General features: G+C 37.3%; 2 protein-coding genes across 3 annotated transcripts; both read right to left on the reverse strand.

Moving 5' to 3' along the window:
• Positions 1-4,508: 4,508 nt before the first annotated feature.
• On the reverse strand, positions 4,509-11,562 carry LOC140762649 (uncharacterized). Of its 2 annotated transcripts, none has more exons than XM_073100523.1 (7): positions 11,106-11,562; positions 9,521-9,649; positions 8,587-8,957; positions 7,083-7,827; positions 6,883-6,979; positions 6,725-6,779; positions 4,509-4,736 (listed from the first exon to the last, which is right to left on the reverse strand). In XM_073100523.1, exons 1-7 carry the CDS (start codon positions 11,500-11,502, stop codon positions 4,674-4,676), a joined length of 1,857 nt encoding a protein of 618 aa, XP_072956624.1. In that variant the 5' UTR covers positions 11,503-11,562; the 3' UTR covers positions 4,509-4,673. The 2 variants fall into 2 exon arrangements, with proteins under 2 accessions (XP_072956624.1, XP_072956625.1); XM_073100524.1 differs by lacking the exon at positions 11,106-11,562 and adding an exon at positions 10,816-10,970.
• Positions 11,398-20,027, reverse strand: LOC140762650 (uncharacterized). The gene is made up of 3 exons (XM_073100526.1): positions 19,466-20,027; positions 19,135-19,335; positions 11,398-12,428 (listed from the first exon to the last, which is right to left on the reverse strand). The coding sequence occupies exons 1-3, from the start codon at positions 19,967-19,969 to the stop codon at positions 12,057-12,059; spliced, it is 1,077 nt and encodes a 358-aa protein (XP_072956627.1). The 5' UTR covers positions 19,970-20,027; the 3' UTR covers positions 11,398-12,056.
• Between the last annotated feature and the right edge of the window lie 603 nt (positions 20,028-20,630).

The raw sequence follows: 20,630 nt of genomic DNA on the forward strand, positions 1-20,630 counted from the left end.
AATTTCTAATTATTGTGGATTTAGAAAATTAGTTGTTAAAGCTTTGTGTAAGGTACATGGCTAATTATAATTCCAACTATTTTTTTGCTTGTTGATGAAGAGTCAACTCCAGTGCACCTAGACGGTTCTCAAACAATGTTACCCGTGTCATTGACATTCTCCCAGCCTTGCGATGAGTTAAAGAACAAACTTTTCTCAATCGGGCACAAATGCTCTTATACCAATTGATAGGATTTGACCCGATAGATCTATTAGTAATACCACATCAGTTTTATTGGATAAAAAGAGAAGAAATATATAAACTCTAACTCCTTGGCTAGACTTCAAAGAGAAGATAATACTTTATTTCTTACCCTAACTCACATAAAGCAACATATATTTCCAATCAAACTAATCACTTAAGAAAAGAAAAGAAACCCAAACATAATCAGACTCTTAATAAATTAACTTAACCAAAGATCTAGTTGTCGGGCGTTAGACCAGCTTGGATGGACGTTTGAACGCATCGAAATCTATTGATCTCAACTAAGAGTGTCTTGAACACATTCAAACGAGTGAAGTAACCAATGTTCAGATGCCAGTCCAGGTATTCAAACGCTCGACTAGTCTTCGGCTGGTTCGCGTCCTCCTTCTCCGCTTGCCGCTTGCTGTGTTTCCTCAGATTAGTGAATTGAAATGGAGCTGTTAGACCTCCATTCCTATTAAAGTTCTATTATCAGATACAAAGATACAAACAGTAAAGAAAAGATTTAACTAAATAACAAACTGATTAGATATATGGCATGCACCCTTTAGTCAAAAGATTGACGCCCTTTTGTTACAAATGTGGCAGGTTCAAGGTTTGAATTTGCCAATTCATATCAGTACAACAAAAAACACCCTTTTGCTATCTTGGTATTAGTATTAGATAATCAAAAGAGAGGTGACACAGTTCTCATGACACTAATAAAATGGAAAGCTTAAATGGCTGTGGTGCCTAAGATTTATCATTCATTGCATTTATCTAGCAAATTTCAGATAAACTAGCAATCAAGATATCTACTTGTGGAGCCAAATTCACATCAACTCATCAAGTATACTTTTCTTAGCAGGAATGAGAAAATATCTGCATTCTGCAACCAGTTCTCAAAGCTGGTTTCTTTGTCACAGGGCAACAAGGGGATTAGGATGATTAAAAAACAACAGAATAAGAACATTATCACTATTGTCACAGTAAATCTATTTACATGTCAGTAGCAATAAATTGAATAATGACAACAGCCTGAAAATTAATGTAGCATGAACTGCAACCACATACTTTTTGGTGCACTATCATTTAAACAACAGAAACCAACCACAGGATTTTTTTTTAAAGAATACAAATTAGACCGCAGCGAAGAAACTACAAATCATATCTATGGAAGTCAGAGATCATGCATAATAGATAACTTATTTGAATTAAGGAACTAAAACCTACGAAGCGGACCTCATTATATGATCTGCTATAAATAACAAATTGATTGCTGAAAGAAATATGACCTCAATTTAATTTATAACAGCGGACTTAAATATTGACTTCATTCCACCAAGAGTTGCCTTACTCATTATGTATTATTAATATGCCAAAAGAACCTATTTTCACAACTTCAGCATTTGCAAATTCCAGTAGGCTCAAGTGAACAGCACATTTTACTTTTGCAAGTCCTAGAAGACACTAAGTAAAGACAACTCTAGAGTCTAGACTTCCTCCAATAGATAACTTAGGTTTGGGACTTTCAAACCAGTAACATTGAAGTAGATGAAAATGATTGAAAGTGGCGTATATAGATTATTTTAAAGCCTGAACTGCATCCACCCTTGAAACAAAAATTATGTTCTCATAGGTTATTTATATTTTCCTGACTCAAAGTGATGTAGTTTGGCTTCCAACTATGGCTTCATAGTTGGGTCCTAGTATTGCTTCTTGCATAGAAACATCAACAAATAATACAACCAAGGAGAACTAGTATAAAATGTGATTTAGATATTGAACATGTAGATAAGTATTTACAGTTTACACCCCTAAATTATACCCTATTTTCACAGAGACCTCTAAATTATTTTTATTACAATGTCCCCTCTAAACTTTAGATCTAAATGAAACGATAAACAAATATGACCGAATGTGCCAAATGACTAGTATACCCCTTATAAATATACCATGTAAAAAGGAGGGAAGGGAGTTAACAAAAAAGAGACCCCACTGCATGAGTTAGAAAAAAACTGCTCTCTCTTCTCTGTACTCATCTTCTACCATCGGCCAAGAGGAAAGATTCTTTCATGGAATCCTCCTCTTTCCTTCCCAGCACTCCTTCCTCCTGCAAGCTCCTCCTACATTTCTTGTCCATCTTCCTTAACCTGGTGGAACCACTTAAGTCAATTTGATACCATTATTTTAATCCACTTAAGCCAATTTGATGCAATAGAGGGAATGATGCTTATAAGGGCATAAGAATCCTATAAATTTTTGATATGGGACTAAAGACTAAAAATTCCTTATCGAAAAAAATAGCAAAAATAAATGGAGTATGCTAGGATTCGGCCGTTAGGTTGCTTAAAACAAATCACGTTAACCAACTGTGCTGGACAGAATCTATAATATTTATATGTATACACACACACAAACACATATATATAGTTGTTTCATATATTATATATCAAGCCTACTTGAGCCAAGCTCAAGCAAGTTGACTCTAATTCGACTCGATTAGAATTTCGACCCTATAAACTTAAGCTCGGCTAGGCTCATTTAGAGTTCAAACTGAGCTCACGAGCCTACGAGTTTTTTTTGACGGCCCTACTTGCATCACATTAGCTAAGTTCTTCGGTGCATGTCATCAGCAAAAGAAAATGTGCTGATTTAATCAAATGAATAAACATATTTTTTGAAGCATACATTAAAATTGTAGCCAATAACATTAATAGAATAAAGATCGGGTTGGACAATCGTAGGTGTAATTTTCTGTCAACGCCATAATCATCCAAGCTTCTCCTTGGCTTATATACTAGCACCATGTCAAACCGGCCAAACCCCACAACAACGTCGCTTCATAGGAAACTCGACACCATTCTAGCAGCCAGAGTGCCAACTTTGCCCAACGGTGCTGAAGGGACCGAATACTTGGTGAAATGGAAGAATCTTCAAATATCTGAAGTTAGTTGCGAACTTGAAGAAACTCTGTGGCATAAAGGAGAAAAAGTCCAAGAGTACCTAAATAACTTGACAAGCAAATCGAGATGAACTCAAGCGTCGATTAATAGTAGTCATCAGAAGACCTTGATGAGGACGTCAAGGTTATAAGTATTGGAGTCTAATAGGGCTTTTTTTGTTCAAATTGTCGGCTTTATTGTATTTTCTTGCTTTTGAATATAATGGTTTGTCAACCCTATCTTTTGGTCATTCTTAGTGTCTTTTATTTCCTTCAAAAGCTCCATGTGAAGTTGTCTTGTAATCGCAACATTCGTGTCGTCGCAACGCTAGTTTGGGGATTGCCCATGTGAATACTATGCCATAAGTATTTGAATAATGGGCCAAAACTCAAACATAGCTTACTTTAAAAACATAACGCACCACAACTTTGAAACTCTCGAGTCGCAGATCTAGGGATGCTCATATCTGGTTGTATAGGAAAATTATCTTGACATATTAAGTGACTCGGCTTCGCAAAATCAAAATGTCATTGGTTTAACGATATTCATTTTGCCGTTGATAGCTATCATGCACTTTAATTTTCTTGTCGTTGAGATACCTTATAACTTCTTTTTCAATAAATAAAGAATTGAAATCGTCCTGTTAACTGCGTATTTTCCTTATCGATTATTTTGTCGTTATTCGACAAGAATTGCATTTGCGACTGTTTGACTTGACTTCGCAAATCGAAAGTCGAGTGTCGCTCGTGGTCTTTGTCTATCTCAAAGACTTACTCCGTCCTCCCAGTGAATTAGCCGGACTAAACTAAGACATGGGCTAGTTGAAAGCTCCAGCAACACCAGACTGGAAGTCAAAAGCAACCAAAGTTAAAATAAATTGCATACCAGAGCAAAGGAAGCTTGGTCAGCAAAACTAAAGAAATTTTTAACTCATTAAGAGTCTGCAATATAGGGATGGGCCCTACAAGTAGTTCGAAGAAACTAGCATCCTAGAATATACCCAGAGATACAAACTATGTGACTAGTGTCCTAGAATATATCCTAGAATATACCCAGAGATACAAACTATGTAAAGCAAATAAAAAACGAGTTCCTTTCAGCACAAAAAATTTAGAATCTAAAGCAAAGACACAAAAGGTAGAACTAGGACAGAAGAATATCAAGAGATGCTATCAGCCTATCAGTATCAAGATTGCCCACAAGAACCAAAAGTATTGCATTACAGTAAAGAATCAGCATCTTCAAAAGTACCCGGAGAGACAGAGTATAGCACACTTCACAAACTTATGTTAGGAAAAATTATATCACCAATTAAATATAATGAAGACAGACAAGTTCCAGAAAAACGAAACCAATAAAGTAAGAAAACTTCATTAGAAAATGATCAGAATAATTGACTCAGTTAAAACCAAGACCAAGACATAAGTTCAATCGTACTCCATTAGCAGTCATACTGCAAATTAAGGAGATGCCAAATCTTTGATTAGTAACTGAAAATGAAGCCTCTATATCCACAACTGTTCTCTGCTGTATTCTCGAACAATTACTGGCACACTTGTTGGTGGAAGCTGCACAAACAAGATTGATGGTTGTTAAAGATTGAGACGACAAACAATTTCATATTTAACCAGCCTGACAACTTTTGGGTTTGTTGATTGCATCTAATAGATAAGATAATGAGCAGGCTGACATTTAAACAGATTCTCCATGCACAGAACCAAATTAGCGTTCACAATATTGAAAATCTGGTATCAAGTATCAACAACTACAAATAATCTGAATGAATAGACTGATCATAGTTGTTTTTAGTTCTACTCAAGAAGATTGCGCTACCACCCTTTTCAAGACCAATATGTTAACACCACTAGAGGATATAGGTTACAAGGATAATGACTGACTTCAAATATAAGCAGCAGCACAGCTTAAACTTGCAAACATAAGAGAACCATGAAGAATAAATTTTATATGCACCTTAAGATCCCCAATAGATCTCAATCTAGATATGAATAACATTATTCAGACACATAATTACAAGGCTAAGTCATAACCACCACTGCATAAAATGGACTATTAGTTACAAAGAAAATAAATTCTCAAAGTTTGCAAAGTTTGCATAACAAGCATCACAGAAATCTAAGATAATCCCCTACAGAATAATTTATTACCAAAAGACTAAAAGAATCAATAACTACTAAGAGTCAAGGCGGGGGGGGGGGGGGGGGGGGGGTGGAAAACCTTCTGTCTGACAATTTTCTTACTGCTAAAGATCATGAAATGATCCCAGAGCTATATATAAGTTCATTTAAGTCAGAAGTTCATGAATAAGATCACTTGAAGAGGACATATATATAACATTTTCTGTACATATCATAAAACTGTGAAAGCTTCTATATACTTTCTTTAAAGGGTATATTATTTAGTTTCTCACCGAACTATTGAATTTAGGTAAAGATGAGATTCAGTTCCTAAATTTGTCGTTCTCCAAAGGCATGCTTAGTGATTTAACTTATGGCAGTTGATCCCCGATATAGGAGAATGGCGATGTTTGATAGCTTAATTGCTTAGAACTTTTGTAAAGCACCAAGTACATAGATCCATAGAGAATACAACTCAAATTACACTTCAATTGATAATGCATTGCAAACCAACTACCCAAACATAGTGGTTGACAAAAGAACTTGTGGCCAGCTGTGTCAAGATATAAGCATGTATTCTTTGATATTGCAGGGAAGCATGGGTCAAGAAGCTAGTTCTGCAAAACTTAAACTCAAGAGATTTAGAGAAAATGATACTTTACAGAGAAATAAATAGCTATGAGGTGAATAAGAATATTTTTCTTCCAAGAAAGAAAGTATGAAGGAAACCACATGGGTGAAACAATAGGACAAGGTGACTCAATTCAAGTGCACGGTTCCAAAAAGGAGAGAGGAAGGACTAAACATTTAGTTTCAAGGAAAAGAATAATAGCCTCAATCTTGACAGAGAATTATTCCCTAAAATATAATTGAATGGAGAAAACCAAAAGGACTTCCCTACTTGATTAGGACAATATACAGTTTGCTGTCAGACTATTGTGTTTGCATCTTTGTTATACAAACTCAAATGAAATGGATTAATTTCACAAGTAGAAATGATCTACTATAGAATATTCTGCAAGCTAGTGAACACATCCTTATCACAACTAGATACTAGAGACGAAAAAGAATGAATTTTAATTAGACAGATTACACGATTCAAACAAATATGAAAGAAGTTTGTCCCACAAGAAGTAGAGAAAACACCCCATTTAGTACAAGTCTAAGGTATCCCTCTCCCTAGTGGTATATGGGGAAATCTATTCCTGCTTATTGTAGGAAAATGCACATCGTGCACATCATGGTCCTGGTGCTCATCAAATGTCAGTCAGGTTTATAGGTTCATGAAGAAATGGCAGCTTGTAGCTCAATGGATTGGGGAAAGGTTGGACTAAGCTGCCCAGCCCAATAACCAAAATGCTCTAGTGACAAAAAGAAAAAGGAAGTATCTAGAAGAGATTCAGAGTTGGTGTCTAGCTCACCATTCCATAATCCGTGATGATTATCGAAACATAGTCAGCTGGGGTTGCATCGTACCTATTACGAGACCAACATAACAAAAAAAATAGTGGTTTAGTTAAAGCATCACAAGAAGAAAAAAATTTGTCTAAATATTCAATTATTTGTATTTAGTGCATACGTAAGATTAAGAAGTTGAAGATTCTCATTGCTGGCCCAATCCTTAAGATGATTCAGGTCTTTCCTTCCAGGAACTTTTGGAATTATGTCGGGATCACCTGAGGGGTCAAAAGTAGCTTCTCTATGAAACAGTTCTACAAAAGCTCCTGGCAATAAGCAATGGAATAGATCAAATCAATTATAAACAGCACTTAAGCATACCAAGTTCATTTGAGCATATAGAGTCGAGTTGCACCCTCTCATGAAATTTATATGCCTCACAGCATACTACAACAGGAACACGGAATGCATGTGCAACCATAGCCACACAAGCTGTTCCGACTCTGGAGTAAACTGTTCCATTTGATAAAACTGATGATGCTCCTAGAAAAACTCGTGTAGCCTCATGCATGATATATGAGATGGCATTTATATGTGTATATGTACAGTTAAGGCCCTTTGCCACTAACCTATGGAGTAACACCTGCCCTTCAAGCTTTGGACGAGAATCAACTATCACAACACGGAACTGCTTTCCAAGCTCATGGGCATATAACAAAACCATTTCAACTATAGAGGATGACCCATATGTCAGCAGCACATCACCATCTCTGATCTTTGTAACAGCATGCCTGACAATAACCTTATCAGCAATTACTATCTTCTCACTTATAAAACGAGCAATATCATATTGAAGACTAGATTTTGCTTCTGGCTCTGACAGGGTATGTGGTAGCTTTGCAATCGTATTCTTCAAAAACCTAATAGCATTTCCCATGCTGATTGAAAGAGGCCTACACTCAATCAGAAATGAGACATAACTACTTATTTTTGCAGTCAAATCTCGAACTAGAATTTTTTCAGGAGGCGTAGAGTAGTCTATAATTGCGTCTCGAAATGCAAGAAGCATTGCTATGCAACGAGCATTACCACCTGAAATATCACCTGACAAGTATTGAAGCCCAACCTGAAACAACAGGAAGAATCACATTAAATTTAATTAAATTCAATCTTAACTAGAATAATATCTTTAGTATAACTTTAATTATGACAAATTTAGAATAATATGCTTTAAAGTTTTAAATACCTTTTCACAAGTACAGTATTACTTTAATTATGACAAATTTGCAACCATCCCCATCAAATCTAGCATAAGAAAAAATAGAGAATGTATAGCTACAGTTGGTACACCATCAATGTATTTGTCCAGTTGTCCATAGTCATACTACTCGAGCTAGCATGTGATAAAAAATATATGCAGAAATACAACAAGTGAATGCATTTTGGTGCACAAATAAGCATATTGCATGTAGATGTTATCTAGCGTAAATCTATCATGGATCAAACATGGAACGCATCTGTAATAGTTCTCCCCATATTAGGATTACAGAGATACTTATTATATGGTTGAATGCGTATAGTACATTACATATGCCTGACTTCCTGAGTACGAAGATTAGCACCAATCATGTTACCATTGGAGGTTGTGAGAAAATAAAAATTGATACAGAACCATTTACAGTTCTAGTGGCATTAATCAAGAAACATTTAGGGAAATTTTGTAAGGAAACATACTGCAGAGTATTAAAGCCTATATGCAGTCATAATATTGATCACTCTTTGGCATCCTTCACCTATATTAATGCATGTAATTACATGAATGAACTATTGATGTTTGAATTGCTACAAAGTTCAAATAAAAAAATAAACAGAGCTAAAAGATAACCTTGTAGACAGAAGGATGAATAGAATCAAGTTGGAAAAATTTTGATTCAAGATCTGGAAGCTGAGTTCCATGCACATACTGAGGCAAATGACGGAACAATTCAACTCTGTTTTGAGCTTCAGATTGATTGACAACTGCACGCCTCTTTGCCTTTTCAACCCGATGTACATCATCAAACTGCATTCGGGGGTGAGGAACATCTTTCTTTCTATCCTTTTCAGGAAGGCGGTCAACCACTTTCTCAGAAGAAGCGGTGGGAATTGTAACCTGATATCCATCTTTCTTTTGCGAAGGAGTTTTCACTGCCCTAACTTGCCTTGAGGTCCCAGGGACATTAGTAGCAGAAGAAGACGCAGGCTTGATTCCATCACCTATAATCATCATAAATCATTATAATGGATGAGCTTGGAAAATTAGATGGTCATATATGTAAGAGGAATGACAAGATGAAGCCACTCATATATATGACATCATGACATGAGGAACTGCAAGGGAGCATGGTGATGATGTGCATTAAAAAATGCACAAATTCAGATGCTAACAAAAGAGAGGACTCAAAATACAAATGTAGTCAGATTAGCTAATAGCTAGATAATCAGCTTCCATGAACTGTCACAATTGAGACATGCTAATATACATACTGATGAGATCAATTTAATTAAGCTGTACAATGGTTCAGTAAAATACTAGAGCCCACATCCAGCCAAGAGAAAAGGTAGAACAAACATAAGGAAAGGGCAACATCTCTGTCAGGAGAAAGAATGAATTCTATAAGGCAGGCCTGTTAAACTTTAACGGAGAATTCAACTACACAAAATAAACAAGTCAAAATTTTTGCTTTTAACTGTGGTACGGTACTGAACAACAATATGAATGAACTCGCTCTATATGAAAGGAATATAAACATGCAACTAAGGAAAATCAAATTGATCACCAGCCTCCTTTGCAGCACGCTGAGCCTCTTGAATGGCACGCCTCTCGGCTTTTGAAGGTTTTGGTTTTTGTGACCTTGAAGACTCAACCCCTTCATTCTGCATTTCGAGCAAAGCTCCCTTTTTTGTTTCTGCAAGACATACTACTTGTCAGAAATCTGAAGTCTGAACAATTACAAATATCCAGAGACACATGGTAACACGACACACCCTCTAGAATAATTGAACAGGACACCTTTTGTGGAACAAAAACAAAAAAGAAACGTCTTCACGATCTTCTTTTCCAGAGTCTGCATTCTCATATGTCTTTAAGTAATAGCAACATCCTTACAGAATGTTCTTGAAAGGAAATAGATTCTCATACATTAGAATATTTTCCATATCCAACCAACCACCAACAAATAGATAGAAGAAGGCATTAGTTTACAATTCGGTAAAACCTAAATCAAATTAATGTATAAGCTAAAGAGAAGTTTATTGACTGTTAGCTAAACAAAAGTTAAAAATTGCTCTACTGTCCTATGTGATCACTGTATTCTCCTTAGGTCAAAGGAATATTCTATATTCATTAGTTAGGGAAAATCTCCTCTCTCCACTCAGGAAATGTCGTATTCACTAACCATTGGTTATTGACTCGAAAGTACTCCAAGAGAAATTGGCCAGCCTATGAGAAGCATCTTACATCAACAGAGTGATATGTCCTCACAAAAAGAACTAATGGTGAAATTTGCTGGAGCGTTGTACCTAACTCTATGCAATAGGTTCATGGCTTTACCAGGGATTTATATGTTTTAACTCTTGTTAAGTTGTAGACCACCTTTGCATCAAAATTTTAAATGTAGGGGCTGATTCCTTTAATCATCCGTTAGATAAATAATATTAAGCAGGGTCCAGATATTCTTATCGTTGAGGAAACCAAATATTTTGGTGATCAGAACCCAATCTCCCATATATTGCAGGTTGCAAATGGTGTACCAAATTGGATTAGTTACTGAAGAATTATCTTTTTCCTGCTTTTATCTAGAGCTTCTCAATACCTTCATAGCTATACTCCACACCCACACACCCACATAAAGGAAAAGGCAAAATGGACGGTAATATTCTGCAAGAACACCATGTGATCTATGACACCTGCTCTATCTCCAATAGAAAATCCCAAAAATTCACCGGAAATTCTCTCTTTAAACCTAGAAAAACTTAACCAGAGCCAAATCCAATTCATCCTCTTGCACAGAACCTGTTTGACATTTTTCCAAAACTACAAACATTGTTACACAATGGGAAGAGTCGTTTTTACCATTGATGCCATGGTCGTACTCCTCTTCGGCATACCCTTATGGTCATCAACTTTCCGCTGTTCCTTACAGTGAATGAGGACGAAGCAAAATCCCTTGCAACGTTCCCTACATCTCCAATAGGACATCCAGAAAATTCACCTAAAATTTTGAGAGATTCTCTCTCCAAACCTACGAATAGCCAGTAACTAGAACCCAAACCAAAATAAGAGAACTTTCCCAGAAAAACAAACGCTCATCCTCTTGCGAAAAACCTGTTTGACAATTTGCCAAAACCTACGTTTCTTCTTACCTGGCAAACCGGAAAGAGTCATCGTCGCATCCCTCTTCGGCGCATCCTTAACGGTGGACATCATCATCTCCCCGCTTCTCCTTCCTGGTAACGATGTCGCCACGACCTTACTCGGTCCGCCACCGCCTCCGTCCCTCCTAATCCGGTTCATCGTCGACGTACGCAACTCGTCGGAGAAGTCGGAGGGATCGTAGCTGCCGCGGGTGAGAGGGGAGAGGCCGGAATTGGGGTCGTGGCGAGGCGGCGGGATCATGACGGGGGAGAGGGAGGTGGTGGGAGGAGAGGAGGAGAAGGGGGTGGGAGGTGGGTTGGTAGCGTAGGAGGTTTCAGGGGTAATGAAGCCGACTTGGCGGACTTTGGGATCGATCACAGTGCGAGGAGCACGGCGGAGATCCATGGGGAGGAATGTTGAGGAGGAGAAGAGAATCAAAATGGGGCTCAGCTGGGTTCCTACTTCCTACAGACGCTTATAAATCTTTCTAGGAAATTTGCATAGAACACCCTATATTCAAATGGATTTACGGACAACGGTTTGGGACCTATGAAATACTATAGTTCCTTTACAACCCTTGAATCTTGATCATGGTTAATTTCTAATGAAAACTAAACGGCAAGATATCTCTGATGCAATTTGCAAACAACCTGATAAGTTCACTTGCAAAATATACTGGAGCAACAACAAGCAAAGGTAACAATTACGAAAACAAAAATTATTGATTTACTCGGAAAAGGAAATTGGGAAAGATATACCAAGTGCACGGCGAACTATAATATCATACATCAGAAATGAGTCCACAAGAGAGACTTCCCAGTGGTAAGCATGATTAAGATGTTAAACTAACTCAAAATCACCGCTGGGATACCAAAACAGACAAACATAGATGATGCCAGTTTGCGAGCTGTTCAAGTTTGCTGTACAGTCAGTGTATTTCGGTAAGTTTAAGAGTGCAATTAGCATCTGTAGTTATACTGAGAGCGAGAAGCATTTGACGCCTTTATATTGCCAGCAGCAGTGGCAGGGTTCTGTGCAGGGCAATCTCGAGACCAGTGACCAACCTTGCCACACTTGAAGCATGTACCTGAACCTGATGGAGAGATATGGGTATCACCCTTATCCGAACAGAGATCGGATGATTGATTTGGACATTCTTTTGCCCAATGCCCTTCTTGCCCACACTTGAAGCAAGACGACTTGCTCCTCTCACCAGACAGTTGGCTGCTTGCACTGCTATTGAGGCCATATTTTTGTGAAGCGACTGGAGGTTGAGTGCCTGGAGAATGCTGCTCATCGCACCATTTGAAAAAGCCACAAGAGCCATTAACCTGTTTGTTTGAGCAAGGGTATCAGAGGAAGTATCAGTATTCATCACGTAGCAACAGTGCAAAAGATCTTACTCATCCTGAACACAAGTGGATTCGTTAATAAAATATGGTGCAACAAAGTGTAAATAATCAAAAGCAATGACAATAAAAACCAAAATTGCCAAATTTGGCAGTTAGAAGATCAAGCATTCTTAATATGTTTCTGATATTCTCACAAGTACACAAGACCAGTCATCCAAGACAGTATACTCCAAATTAACAATGATTGTCAAGCAGAAAATATGGATGTTGTTACTTCCACAGCAGATGCCAAATTCTATCGTAGAGGTGCACAAATAGAGAATAAGAGGAAAGACATTATAAAATACAAGCATTTTTATGGTTTTGCAGAAAAGAACTCTATGGAGAGAACAAACACCATCACAAACTATTACCGTTTTTCACTTACACTTTCTAAACTTATTTATTACTTACATACATCCTATAAACTAAAAAATTATCACTATATGCTCCCTTGAATTAAGAAAAGAAAATTATAGAAACCTCTAAACCAAAAAATTTTTGGATCAGAGAATATATGCGTTAAAAAAAAAGGTTAGGAAGTGTATGTAGAAAATAGCAATAGTTCAGATGATCTAAATAGAATTATCCCAAATTAAAAAGCAGTTCTACATTTTAAAATTAATTATTCATTTGATTGCGACAGCATCACTTGAAGATTTAAAAGACGAAGAAGAAACTAAAACGAGGTTATCACAGCATATTGCAATCTTACAAATAAGAGATGTCTTCCTCCTACTGAGTACATAAATATCTGTCCCAGGCAGAGTAATAAAAGAATAGCTGAACAGCAGACAGGCATACATTAGCCCACAAATGAGTCAAAGAAACACAAGGTAGTAATATAGAAGTTCTTGTCACTTCGATCCTGCTGTGAACCCCACTGAATATTGCAACAATGGAATGTGCATTTCTATGAAATCAACAGCATGAGAATGAAACTTGCTTTAGCTTGAAAGTTCCTCTAACATGAATCAGACTAGTGTAGAATGTAGATGGAACAACAACAAACTTTCTATAATGTTCAGAATAACAAAACGATGTACATAGAGCATGATGTACAAACATGTATAGGGTGTATCTGTGTGAGAAGGCCTCCTTGAACTTCGGGTTTCTCAAGTTTGAATCACATAGTTGCACCACAAAAATCAATAGAAGCAAACATAGGGACAAATTGAAAAGGATAATATACAATAAATGTCATGCTACCACAACTTAAAAATTAGAGCAAATGATGAGTCTGACTCCACAATAAATAGGTGAAAAGGGTATAACACATGTGAAGACAAACCAAGCTACACAAATCCTAGAAAAACTTTATCTATTGAAAATGGAAATGGAATATCATAATATCAACAAAAAATATTTTAAAAAATATCAACAAAAATTTGCACAATGTTTATCCGACGGATCTGAAAAACAAAAGATCCCAATATATGTATATTATTGATGTTGAATGTTTGCATGTGATAAACCCTAAAAAAACAACATATTCCAACATATGTATGTTGTCACAAGATGCTAGAAGTAATCTGATGCAGCAAAACCATATATTCTAGAAGTGTGAGAAATATAATTAATAGGACAATAAAGCAAATATCAAGCCTGATTACATATACCATAGATCAAAAGCACCAAAACTGGACACTACTCAAAATGCTAGATGTGTATGTACTGTCTTTTCAGTGAACATATATGTAAGATTTATTTTATTTTCTCATTGGCTTATTTGTATCTTAAAGATGAATTGATCTGCTAAAACCAAAAGCTGTCATCCTTCTCCCTGTAAAGTTCTTTAAGAGGAACAAGGCTGCCACATGTAAGTTAAACCTTCTGAGATAGACAACTACAGAGGCCAACTTACCTTTGTTAGGAATATCTGTATGTCTATGTATAGTACAATTGAAGAGAATTCTTCTCCAATATTCATGGCCATTATATGGTAGGCTATCATAGGGTAATCATAGTTCACTTTCTATAGTAGGTACTGTATACTTGTGTTTGTGTGTGTATAACTCTTCAATGAACGCAATAGGATTGTCCCTTGCTTTTCCGAATCATTGTCATTATCATGGTATCAGAGCTCTAGGTTAAAAGAATCTACTCACCAATTGCCCATTGCCATTGTTTTCATAGCACATCACCCAACGTCCATTGTTATCACCTACATGCCGCCTACACGTCATCCACCAATCATCTACCCATTGTCTGGTGTCATCTGCACATCAATTAGGGTGGTAAAAATTAATCCGGCCCAGTAACCCGATACAATACTTCGACTCTAAATTGGGTTCAAATTTAATCTAATCGGGTTCAGATCATAAACGAGTCAACCTACCTTACCTATTTAATAATCGGGTCGTGTTCGAATTTATATCACTGACCTATTTTGACCCATTTGACCCATTTAAATATACGGGTCGAGTTAGGTATATATATATGACCCTAAGCCATACCCTAACGCGTTCACCCTTATTGTCACCCTTTTTCATTAGCCACCTCCCATTCCCACTCTTCGAAATCCTAAAAATGGAACCCTACTGTCTACCTCCGATATCAAAAGCCCGAAACCCTATCATCGGATCTCCTCACACTGTTGTTGGATCTTTTCTCAGAGAATTCAGCCACGGACTCGACTTGTTCAATGCATTGAGAACCCTAATCTCCTTCGCTGCCCTTAAAAAGGGATAGAAGAGATCCTTATCTCGATGTCTTATTGGGGTTCCGATGGGAATTTGTTGAAGCGTGCGGATCAAGGCTGAGAGCATCTCCGCTTCTAGTAGTAGTTGTTCTCTGATCTTTCTCTTACTTTGCTTTAGTAGTTGATTCATTTAGATTTAGCTAGAATATTCCAATTTCTTCCAGTTAATACTTATTCTCCGTAAATCCTAGTGTTTAGGTGAATGGAGAGTAGAATTTACAACATTATTGTGCGTCCATGGAGTTCGTGAGCCAATTAGGAATTGATTGTTGCCTTTTTATGTTAAAAAGTGAGAGTTTTGGAACTTTTGCAATTGTCAAATAAATTTTTATATTAGTTGGAGTTCCACTCCCTAGCTGTAGATATCCTTGTCTTTCGGATAGAAGCCCTTGTTTAACAATTGTTGCTGCAACTCTTTCTAATTGTTGAATAAGTTGATCAAGATTAAATTTTATTCAAGTAAATTTTGGGCTTGCTGGATTTATTATGAGTCTCTTTTAGCAAACATTTATTTGAGATGCTATGTTTCGATTTATAGGTGCGAGCTCTAGGAACCGTTGTAAAGATGGGATCCAACATAGTAGTTATAGCAATGGGCTTCACCATCTTCCTTGATTCATGTAGATGGTTAAAAATCATGATATAAGTTTGCTGCCTTCTCTTTCCATTCTTTAAAATATTTGTGGAACAAAAATACTTCTTAGAAGTATACATTTCTCTTTAACCTTGCATTATTTTTTCTTCTTTTTGGCAGGGTCATAATCTTTGGACAATAAAATAAAGGGCTAAATGTTATTATTTACTTATCTTAAATTATTTGTAGTTTGTAATGAATTATGAACTTAATGTTGGATGTTAATGGTTGAATTGTGAACTTGAAACTATGTTGTAATTGTCAAAGGAGTGTTAGAATTAAAAATTAAAACTTGGAACTAAAATTAGTACTTAAATTTATTAACTTAATGTTGATTGTTGGTGGCCGAATTGATGTATAAATTTGTATTGAATTGAATTTATGGTTGAATACTTAGGATTCTTATTTTTTTGTTGTATAAGTTTTGAGGTGGAAAGAGACCATTTTGTTTGTATAATAGACCATTTATATAGGGTAAATTAGTAAATATTAATTTTTATATAGGGTAAATATTAATGTATTATTCATGTCATGTTATTCTTATCGTGTAAAACAAGTTATCATGTCGTGTTAAATAGGTTATTATGTCATATTAAACAGGTTACCGTGTCATGTTAAATAGATTATTATGTCATATAACACGACATATTTATTAAACGAGTTACAAGAATTATGGCGTCTTCGTTTAATAAATGATATTGTGTTTGTGTCTACCAAGTGCAACCCGTTTAATAATTGAATCACGTTCCTCTTAGAATGAAGTTAACTCAACCCGAACCCGCTTAACGCAAACGGATTACCGCCCGTCGGTTACCCGTCACATGTGTGCTTCCTACGCCTCATCCAAACATCGGTTGTATGCTAATCACCTGTCATCTACAAGCAATCTGTGTTGCATGTCTATCGAGCGAACCTATAGTCTGCACGTAGCAGCATCATTTGCCTATTGGCTGCATCATGCGTTCATCGTGTCTATTGTACTACCCTACCATCATGTGCCCGTTTTCATCTGCCTATTGCTTTGTCAGCGTACGTCCTGCACCACCACCTATGCCCGTCATACTTGTTAACACCTGAACGCTCATTGTAATCTACCCTGAATTAGTAAGAAACAACACCAACTTTGAATACGAGTTCTGAATTGTTAATCTTCATACTAAAATAACTAGACCCACATTCTAAATTTGTTTCTTTGCACCTTCTATTTGATGCTCTTGATCCTACAAATCATTTATTTATTTTTCTCAAGAGTATGTCATTGACTATGAAGAGACATTTGCTCATGTTACTAAGATGACATATGTTCGTACTCTCATTGTTTTAACTTCTAGTTACCGGTCACCACTCTTTCAACTAGATGTAAAAAATGTCTTTCTCCATGGAGATTTATATGTAACCACCACTAGGACTTCCACATCCTCCTCATCATATTTATTGTCTACGACAAGTATTTTATGGTTTCAAATAGGCTCCTCGAAAATGTTTGAGAAGTTTAGCAATGTTGTTCTTTCAATGTGGTTCATTAGAAGTGAAGCAGGTCATGCTATGTTCATTCATACCTCTTATAGGAGTCGTATCATTCTTTTCTTATATATTGATGACATGATTATTACTGGGTCTGATATTGAATTCATAAAATCTGTAAAAGCCTATCTTCACAACCAGTTAGAGATTAAGGATCTTGAGCCTCTTGAGTATTTTTGGGCATTGAAGTTGCTTATTGACCCCCCAATGCTATTTGTTTTCTCAAGAAACATATTGTTGATTTATTATCTCATGCTGCTATGACAAAAAATACAGATGCCAACACCCCTATGCAACTTCATCACAAACTTAATCCTGACATGGTTGAACCACTGTCGAATCATATCCATTATCGAGAGAACTTGTTGGGGCTCTTGCATATCTCGTTGTTTTTCGCCCTGGTATTGCTTATGCATGCATGTGGTTAATCAATCTGTTCAAGCTCCTACATCAATTCACTATGCTGCTCTAATTTGCATCCTATGATAGTTTTGTGGCATCCTACGATCAATTTTATTTTCCTCCATCTATGCTCTTACTTGTCGAGCCTATTCATTCAGATGCTGATTGGGCATAGAATCCATATGATCAATGCTCTACTACTAGCTATTGTATCTTCCTTGGTGATTCTTCTGTCACTCTGTTCTAAGAAGCAAGATGTTGTCTCTATATCTAGAGTTGAAGCAGAATATCGTGCTATGTCTCATACTGCATCAGAATTTATTTGGCTTCGGCGGCTACTACAAGATCTTGCCGTGCGATGTTCATCCCCTACTCCCATTTATTGTGACAATCAAAGTGCTATCAAAATTGTTGGCAGTCCTATATTTCATGAACACACCGGACATATCGAGATTGACTACCATTTTGTGCGACATTATTATCTACATAAGACTGTTGGACTACCATTATGTTCTATTAAAACAGAACTAGTGGATTTCTTCACAAAAGTTCATAGTTTTGTATGACACAAATTCTTATAGTCCAAACTCTTAACTCTCAATGTTTGATCCATCTTAAGTTTGAAAAGGGTGTTATAAATATTTGTATATATATGTATAATTGTATATAGTTTGATTGAGGAGGAGTCTTGTCCTATAATCATGACCATTATATGGTAAACAATCATACAGTAAGTATAGTTTACTTTCCATAGTAGGAACCACATACTTGTATATATATCACTCTTCAATAAGGGCAATAGGATTGCTTCTTGTTCCTCAAAATATCATTGTCATTATCAACCATGTGGTAAGCCCCTCTCCTACCTGCTTTTGCTCCAGTCAAGACATCGCTACTACTTCTGTAGGGTCATACATGGGTAGAATCTGGGTGTAAGACTCATGAGTTCTTCCAAGAGTTTCCCCAAATTTAGTTATCCTCTAGAAGTTACCACACTGCTAGGAAAAAGCTTAGTTAATCTTGGACACAAGTACAGACAAGTATGAAAACAAAATGTAGGATCACAGCAAAAGAAGTAGGTCACTAGCAATCAATTGCAGTTACAATTTACCCTAATTGGTGTTAGGACCATTACTGTAACTCTTGATGAGTAACTTTTAATAGTTAAGATTGAATAAACAATTAAATCTCCAATTAATTTAGAGATATTGCAAACTAACACGAGTTACCTTAGATGAGTGCTTAATTGGTTTAATGCTTCATTAAATAGGGATCCTAGCACGTCAAAAGGTTCCTTACAACAATATCCTACATGACTTGTCACAAAGAGGCGACTGAAGAAGCACAACGGGATATAAGGAAATGCAAAGTATATTAGCTCATACCGCATCTGCGGGGCATCGATAATACTGCCTGCCTACATTCTTCCCTGTCTTCGTGGTGAGAACCAAGCAAAGCCCACTACCGCAAGGGCATGTAAGTTCTGCAACCGACGGATCAGATTGATAAGTTGCGGAACTTCGAGTAGCGCCAATGCTTGCTGATGGATTGTCACACCACTCAAAAAAGTTACAGCCACCATTTTCCTACACCACAATTTTCTCTTTAGGACAAAATTTCAAACATGTTAAGAACGATCTTAATAACAACAAATTCCCTGAGTCAAATATATATATACCAAACTACGAACAAATCCATAAGGAAATCTCATCATACCACTCTAAGCGGGCATCTGTAGAACTTTCGTCCGGGATTTTTTGCGGTGTTGGAGGTGAGAACCAAGCAAGTCCCCGACCCACAAGGACACGACTTTTCCGGCATTTCCTTCTCCTCCCCACCCTTGGAAGAAAAGCCAACAAGGCTTCCCCCTGCTGATCCTATACCAGTAGTGCAATCCTTCGCCCAGTGCCCGGAAACGCCGCACTTGAAGCAAGCGCCCCCATCGGAAGCGGAGGATGAGAGCAAGGAGGGGTTGCTCCAGTTGCTAGATTTGGAATCTTCTTTTTTGTTTTGATAGGGATTTGGAGCTCCTCGTCGCTGTTGTTGTTGTTGTTGCTGCTGCTGCTGCCATTGCGAGCTGTGCCTGCCCTTAAGCGCGGCCATGTAGGAGCCCTCTTCGGCCATGGCAGAGGACACTCTTGGCCGCTTCGCCTTTCCCGAGGCGAAGGCTTCGGCCTCGGCTTCTTCGATCAGAGAGAGGAAGACGGCGTCCTCGGCCATCTCGATCACCTCTCTCTCTCAAATCTCCTCTACCATTTTGGGGAACGGAAATACAAGTCCCGCCCTTTGGTTTAAGCGGGTTGGGGTCAAATTAGACCCGACCTGTTATTAGGTATAACACCATAACTAGCACATCTCAAAGATTCAAACAAATTTATCGGGTCGGAGTTGTATAAACGAATCCGACTGACGGAGCGAATGGATCGACTTAATAAGTCGATGCAGATCCGATTAGGGTAAGGGCAGGTGGATCATGTACGGCCGTTGGATTCCGTATGAAGGATCCCATCTGGCCGCCCACTGCTAGGCGGTGGCCCACTTCAGTTTGCAGGCCAAGTACAGAGGTAGGTTTAACTTGTACAGAGCCCGATAAGCCATCAGGCCCAGATAGAGGTAATAGTAATCGGCCCAATGTAGCCATGTTGAGATGGGTGGGGCCAATTAGAGACCCACAACTAAGCCCATAGTGGGACTAAATTTAGAGTAAAACATTAGTATGCATATAGCCAACCAATGATGTCCGTTATGAGTAGATAATACTCACACAGTGAGGTACACTGATGTGCTTATAAGTATTCAGCTTCACATTCATTAATAATTAGACGAATTATCACACTTGGCCCAGGACAAAGTGAAGAAAAAGGAAAAAAGTTAAGCAACA

This window comes from Typha angustifolia, chromosome 7 (genome assembly GCF_048772165.1).
Source record: "Typha angustifolia cultivar Huaian chromosome 7, ASM4877216v1, whole genome shotgun sequence".
Classification (NCBI taxonomy): domain Eukaryota; kingdom Viridiplantae; phylum Streptophyta; class Magnoliopsida; order Poales; family Typhaceae; genus Typha; species Typha angustifolia.